Below are 7,706 nucleotides of genomic sequence, written 5' to 3' on the forward strand. Positions count from 1 at the left end.
GGGTCAGAGCAAAGCTTCCCTTCTTAGAGTTCTTCCTACCTCAGCACAACAATGCAAAAATAAGGAACACGGGTACATAGCAGCTTCCCTTAACCATGTATCCATAAGCTTATAATATGGAAATTGCAACCAGCAAAGACTCAGCTGTGCACTCAGAGGGACAGGAGAACCCAGAGGCAGGATCCAGGCTACTAGAAGATCTGGCCACCCCAAAGAATTTCTTAGAGCTTTATAGATCAGGCAACAGTGTGGCCACCTGAAGGTAATCTCTGAGTCCTGTGCCCACCAAAAGGAATTTTGGTCACAGACATGTTTATAGGAACACACATTTGTAGGTAGATGTTTTGCAGATAGCAAAAAAAGTTTCTTCCTTAGCAAACAGGATCTACAACGTGACTTTTAACCAGGGGCATGTGGTAAACGTTCCTTAAGGCAGTTGCTTGCTGGGGTTTGTCTTCCTAAGGTTTGAGGAAGGAGTTTCAGCAAGTGTGTAAAAATCAGCACACTGAATTAAAACTAATTCCTTTTGCTTTTGCAGAGTCGAATAGATTTTAAGCCATGATTTCTAGTAGGTCATCGGAACATAAAGTAGTGATTTGACTTTGTCCGGTGCACATATAATCACCCCCTCTTCAACAGCTGTACTGTACCAGGGCCCCAGACTTGGTAGGCTCCCAGACTTTAGCACAACTGTGGAAAATCCCATTCAGAGTGTAAAACTCAGCACTGTAGACAGCACCACCTGCCAAAACTAAAACACAGGCTAATCCATCACAGCTCCTATAGTTCTGGGAACCTCTCAAGATGTACGAACAAACCTTGCTTTTTAGCTTCTGCAGTTGTACTTCTGGCTAACTGTTCTTGTAAACTGAAATGTGTCAATCCAGAACATGGTGTCTGTGTGCTTAGAGGCTCAGCCTGAGAAAGGCTCAGTACTGCACTGGGATCCTGACCACCCAGTGTGGTTGCCAGCCTGCTAATAAAGACTTTCTATTGGCTGAAACCCTGAGCAATCTTCTCTGGTGATTTCCCCACAACAGTACCTGAGAGGGCATTCCAGCATCCCTTCAGAATAACTGCCTAAATGATACAGCCTGTGGAGCAGTCCATAGATCCTGTGGTCACGGGCTAATAATGTGACTCTTTTGTTGTTTGGTGACTTCTTTTTCCAGTGCAGAATCCCAAGGTATTGTGAGCAAGGAATTTACTCCTGTAGAACATTTCTATCTTAGTAAAAATCTATTCTCATCCTTTTTAGTTGGGGAGGGGGCGTCTACCTGATGTGATCAACTATTATGCTGGTGGGTCTCTTTGAGGGACTGTACAAAACCGAGAGCTCAGTCTGCCCTACCTGATAAGACATCTTGTAACAATAGCTACGAGTTTATGTAGTGAGTCCTACATAACAATAGGAGTTTATGTAGTGAGTCCTACATAACCTATTATTAATTCATTTTTCCATTGCTATAACAAAATACTGGAGGCTGAATCATTATGAGGAAAACAAGTGTGTTTGAAAGTGTGAAAGTCTAAATAACATTGTGCTAGCTCTGGAGGGTGTCCCATTGATCACATCACACAGCAAATGGAATCCTGGCGGTAGCATGGGAAGACAGAACACTAATGGGAGACCAAGATAGAGCCTGCCTTACTCTTTTATAACCATCCTCTCATAAGAACTAACCAGAAACCCCATGAGAAGTTTTTTTTTTTTTTTTTTTTTTTTGTGAACCAGCCACCTTTTATTGGACACTAGTTCTCAGTCAGGGTATGAAGGTTCAGCCAGTTGAATTCTTCCTAGGTCGGAGTGGGGCGGGCAGTTATGCTCGGCCATGCAATGCCCTCCAGCGACCCCTCTTCAATGGTACTTGCGACGTCGCTCATGTTTGAGTTCCTTGTAAGAAATGCAGTAGCTGAAAACCACGTAGGCTGCCAGGACCATGCTAATCCCCGAGATGCTGCCTTTCCGAACGTTGATGTACTTGTTGTAATACCGGTCATACCCTCTCCGAAAGGCTCCTGCAATGCCACTGGGGGTGAAATCCCGCATCATTATCCAGCTCGGCAGCTCTCCAAGTTTGACTTCCATGAGCTTCTTCTCCTTCAATGGCACGATCGACGCCATCTTGAAGTCCTGGTCGAGAAGTGTTTTAATTCCTTCCAAGGTCAATGTTCTTCCACTGTTGTAATGGATTCTGTTAGGCCACGCTTTTAAAGTTCTAGTACCTTTTAATATCACCACACCATGGACAAAGTTTCCCACATACAGATCCGAAAAGTTTGTCCAAAATATAGCAGCCTCTGTCTTAGCCATCTTTATCCAGACTCTGGATTGTCATCCACAAAAGCTGTCTGGGCATGTCCTTCATTGTTTGCCCAATCAATTCTGAAATTGATCCACACTGGTGAGCATTTGCTGTGGACACAGAGACTCTCACACTTTGATCTCATTGCTACAGGCCTGGAGTCTGTCAAGTCCTTATTCTAGATTTCTGACCCATGGACTCGACTGTTCACCACAGTCTATGAACGGTGGGGAATGAACCAAGCAGATGTTGGTGGTTGTGGTTTGCATGAGATGTACCCCCCCGGCCAGTTTTGGGTGTTTAAATACTTGGTTCCCAATGGGTGGTGCTTTTGGGGTATATTTAGGACTTGTGGCCTTGGTGGAGGAAGTTGATGGGAGTGGACTTTCAGGTTTCCAAAGCTACACATCATCGTCTGCGATTCACGCACCCTGCTTTGTGTTTGTGGTGTAAGATGTGAGCTCTCAGTTGGCTGTTCTAACTCCCACACTCACCTGCAGTGACGGTGATGGATTCTTATGCCCCTCTAGGACTGTAAGCCAAAATAAACTTTTCCTTCTGTAAATTGCAATGGTCATGGTGTTTTATTACAGCAATAGAAGAGTAACAAATAAGTGGGGGGACTGATGCATCTCCACACAGGCAGGAACGACACATAACATCTGTACAGAATTTATGGGTAATAGTAAAAATTACCCACATTGTTATCACTGTGTAGTGGCAATTTTAAATGGTCTCAAGTGTTAGCCTATTTTTTTTTTTCAAGCTAGTATAGACATCCACTCTAACTTTCTGTGTCTCAACCAACAGGTCTTGATGGCCTTACCCAAGACTTCCCCTCTCAACACCACGTAGATGCTCTGATCTATTATTGAATTTCAGCTGCCTGGGAGAGCTTCTCCTCACCACTGTTTTCCAGGACTACTCCTCATGGGACTCTAGTCCAGCCAATTCTCTCTGTGGCTCCTTTTGTTGAGCTCCTCCATGAGGCATTTATAGTAACTAAGTTCTCCATGTCTCTGGCCCCTGAGAGACACCATCTTGACTTGGCCATTTCATAAAACCATTATCTCCATTGTCATGAAGAGAACAGTTCCGTCATGGCGTCTGGACAGTACACCTCACCCCCATTTCAAAGGATTCTTGCACTTCTCAGTATAGAACTGTACAGAATAGAATAGTACTATATATGTATATAGAACAATAGAGTATAGAATAGTACTATATTCTATAGTATTGTATAGTACTGTATATGTATATAGAACAACATAGTATAGTACTGTATATGTATATAGAACAGTATAGTATAGTACTGTATATGTATATAGAAAAGTATAGTATAATACTGTATATAGAAAAGTATAGTATAATACTGTATATGTATATAGAACAGTATAGTATAGTACTGTAAATGTATATAGAACAGTATAGTATAATACTGTTTATGTATATAGAACAGTATAGTATAGTACTGAATATGTATATAGAACAGTATAGTATATACTTATTTATAAGCAAAAGGAGTACATTCTGATCTCTGCAGGGAACACAGATAACTTGCAGATAAATTCCTCCCAACCCAGATTTGCCTCTGAGACTTTAATATCACCTTCAACACGTGCCAAAGCACCTCTGGCATCACCATCTATTTTAATGTGGGCCACACCTCCCCCTACAAAGGTTCCAAAAGCCATTTCAATAGCACATTACAATGGATTCCATTGCCAGGGCATGGATCATTTTATTTATTTATTTAATAAAAAAAATTGTGCCGGGGTGGTGGCGCATGTGTTTAATTCCAGCACTTGGGAGACAGAGGCAGGCAGATTTCTGAGTTCGAGGCCAGCCTGGTCTACAAAGTGAGTTCCAGGACAGACAGGGCTATACAGAGAAACCCTGTCTCAAACAAAAAACAAAAAAATTGTATTTACTTAGAAACATTCAGAATGTCAACATAACAGCCACATCTTTTTTTTCCCCAATTACAGAGTGGTATTCAGTTAACAGAACAATTATCTTTGTATAAGCTTCATCAGAGACTACTGAAGATGAAAAAAACACCCCCCCCAAACCAAAAGAAAACCAAAACAAAACAAAAAGCAAACTACTGTCCCCATATATAACTAACTAATTTGTGCTGTGTACCAACAAGAACCTGCTTTAAATTTCCATGCCAGGGCTGGTGAGATGGTTCAGCTGGTAAGAGCACCAATTATTCTTCCAAAGGTCCTGAGTTCAAATCTCAGCAACCACATGGTGGTTCATAACCATCCGTAAAGATGGAGTGTCTGAAAACAGCTACAGTGTACTTATATTTAATAAATAAATAAATCTTTAAAAAATTTCCATGCCAATTTACAACCCCCAGACTGTACAAGGCAAGGTTAGTGGCCATTGAAAATACCACCAGGTCAGGGCTATCTCAAAACACATTTGGTAGTGTGTTAACTATACAAAAAAAACCCACACTGTACAGTTTTAAAAACAAATCTTACACAGCCTTACATTTCAATTTTTTTTCCTTAAAAGGAGTGAGTTGTGTACAGGGGGGTTTAAATGCTTTATAGACAAGGAAAAAGCTGCGCTGGGACCAACTTATTCATCATCATCATCATCTTCGTCTTCCTCCTCTTCCTCATCCTCTTCATCCTCCTCTTCCTTCTTTTTCTTGCTCTTTTCAGCCCTGAACATCCCCTTTTTCGCTGCATCAGGTTTTCCTTTAGCTCGGTAGGCAGCAATATCCTTTTCGTACTTCTCCTTCAGCTTGGCAGCCTTCTTCTCATAGGGCTGCTTGTCATTCGCTGCAGTGTTGTTCCACATCTCTCCTAGTTTCTTTGCAACATCACCAATGGATAAACCAGGATGCTTGCCTTTGATTTTGGGGCGGTACTCAGAACAGAACAAGAAGAATGCCGAAGGAGGCCTCTTGGGTGCACTGGGGTCCTTGAACTTCTTTTTGGTCTCCCCTTTGGGGGGGATGTAGGTTTTCATTTCTCTTTCATAACGAGCCTTGTCAGCCTTTGCCATACCTTCAAATTTCCCCTTTTCTTTAGCAGACATGGTCTTCCACCTCCCTGAGCACTTCTTGGAGAACTCTGAGAAGTTGACAGAAGCATCCAGGTGCTTCTTCTTGTGTTCCTCCCAGCAGGTTTTCACAAAGAATGCATATGAGGACATTTTGCCTCTCGGCTTCTTAGGATCTCCTTTGCCCATGTTTAGTTGATTTTCCTCCGCGAGGTACAGAGTCGCCCAGTGCCCGTCTGGCTCTTGCTTGCCCCGGCGCTGTCTCTATGGAGCTCAATGTACTACAATGACTGTGAGAGCCGGAGCCAGATGCAGCCTCCTCACTCTCTCCTCTCTGTTCAGGGCATGGATCTTAAGTCACAGGATAGTTCTTTCTTATTACTATCAGCATCACCATCCCATCCAGCATAGCATACTGACCCCCCACTGCACTCCCTGAGCTGACCTTTCAGACAGTGAAACTCCCTCTGTGAGCACTCTCTTTCCTTGGCAGGGTCAATACCTCATAGTCAGGTCACAGTGAGGTTTGTCTCTTATGATCAGTCCAGTGACAAGAAGGGAACAGGTCACTGGAGCAGGAACGAGCAAGTACTGTCTTGGCAAGCATATGACATCTGCTTTACTTAAAGCCTCTGTGCGATCTATAAGCAAGGGATACACTGCTGTTCTGTAGCAAAAGACTGGTTCCTTCGGCAGACCCAAAGGGCTTGCACTTCTCAAGGGCACCTATGAGATCTTGTCCTGTTTGCTTCTAGGCCCTGCCTCTGGCCTAGAAGATGCAATGAGGCTAAATCCTGAGCTTCCCTGAAGCTCTTACCGCTAGAGGCTGCCTGGTCTTAAGCACTGTATCCTCTGCCTTCTGGAAACAGATGTTTTGAAGTGGTACCCAGGAGGCTTTCTTATACCTGACTCGTTATTTTTCTTTACAGTGCATCAGTGATGTGCAGAAACAGCCATTCAGTGTCACAGTCCACATGATTATCATCTCTCTCATTTTCAAACAACAACGAAAGCATACAAGTCATTCCCTCTTCTCCTTCTGTGTCCCATCCCAACTTGCCCCCTCAAACACCTCAAGTCTACAGTATGACGAGTTATCTGACCTCTACTTATGCAGCCAATGAGGGAATTCCAGTGCCACACAGCCAGCAAGGTCCCATGCTAGAACCCTATCTATTTTAGTTACTTTTCTGTTTGTTGCTGCAATTAAAACAGCAGAACCAAAGCAATTTATAAAAGAAGAGTTTATTTGGGGATTATGCTTCTAAATATCGAGTCCAGAGGTGCAGGTGGCTGGAACAGAATCTGAGAGCTCATGTCTCAAACTACAAACGTAAATCCGAGCAAGCTAACTTAAAATGGTGGCAGTCTTTTGAGATATCAAAGCCCAATTTTCTGAGAAACCTCTAGATTGATTTCCAGAGTGGTTGTACCAGTTTGCAATCCCACCAGCAATGGAGGAGTGTTCCTCTTTCTCCACATCCTCTCCAATATGTGTTGTCACCTGAGGTTTTGATCTTATCATTCTGACTGGTGTAAGGTGGAATCTCAGGGTCGTTTTGATTTGCATTTCTCTGATCACTGAGGACTTTGAACATTTCTTTAGGTGTTTCTCAGCCATCCGAGATTCCTCAGTTGTGAATTCTCTGTTTAGTTCTATACTCCATTTTTTTTTTGATTGGGCTGTTTGGTTTTTTTGGTGACTAACTTCTTGAGTTCTTTATATATTTTGAATATTAGCCCTCTATCAGATGTGGGATTAGTGAAGATTTTTTTCCCAATCAAAATTGGAATAGATCTACCTGAAGGCCCAGCAATATCACTCTTGGGAATATTACCAAAAGATGCCCCACCATGCCAGAGGGGGTTCCACTATGTTCATAGCAACCTTATTTGTGATAGCCAGAAGCTGGAAACAACCTAGATGTCCCATGACAGAGAATGGATACAGAAAATGAGGTTCATTTACACAATGGAATATACTACTCAGCTATTAAGAGTGAGGACAGCCTGAGTTTTGCAGGCAAATGGATGGAACTTGAAAATACCCTGAGTGAGATAACTCAGACCCAAACAGACATGCATGGGAGAGAGAAGAAAGCAATCACAAGTGGGGAGGGAGGAAGAGACTTGGGTGGGAAAGTGGACGGGGGGGGGGGGCAGTGGGGGGGATAGAGGAGAACCTGATCTGGTATTGGGTGAGGGAAATGGACTGAAGCCCTGAGGGCCAGCAGAAAGAACTTAAACAGGAAACCTCAGGAAAAAGGAGGTTGGGGGGTGGGGGTGGGGCAGAATGCACCAGAGACCTGGAAGGTGAGAGACTCCCAGGACTCATAGGGAGGGACCTTTGATGAAATGCCTGGCAGTAGGGAGAGG

At 43.3% G+C, this 7,706-nt stretch overlaps 1 protein-coding gene and 1 pseudogene across 1 annotated transcript; both read right to left on the reverse strand.

Annotated features, from left to right (window-relative positions):
* Positions 1 to 1,710: 1,710 nt before the first annotated feature.
* LOC110300684 (ATP synthase F(0) complex subunit f, mitochondrial) lies at positions 1,711 to 2,134 on the reverse strand. The gene has a single exon (XM_021170940.2). The coding sequence runs from the start codon at positions 2,123 to 2,125 to the stop codon at positions 1,859 to 1,861; it is 267 nt and encodes an 88-aa protein (XP_021026599.1). The 5' UTR covers positions 2,126 to 2,134; the 3' UTR covers positions 1,711 to 1,858.
* Positions 2,135 to 4,813: 2,679 nt separating this feature from the next.
* Positions 4,814 to 5,771, reverse strand: LOC110300623 (high mobility group protein B1 pseudogene; annotated as a pseudogene).
* Positions 5,772 to 7,706: the final 1,935 nt, after the last annotated feature.

Source organism: Mus caroli, unplaced genomic scaffold, assembly GCF_978045245.1.
Source record: "Mus caroli unplaced genomic scaffold, Mus_caroli_1 scaffold_10, whole genome shotgun sequence".
Classification (NCBI taxonomy): Eukaryota; Metazoa; Chordata; class Mammalia; order Rodentia; family Muridae; genus Mus; species Mus caroli.

Bases quoted from the DNA above. Each gene is read 5' to 3' on its own strand.
- LOC110300684 (XM_021170940.2), bottom strand. From the start codon at position 2,125: ATGGCGTCGATCGTGCCATTGAAGGAGAAGAAGCTCATGGAAGTCAAA.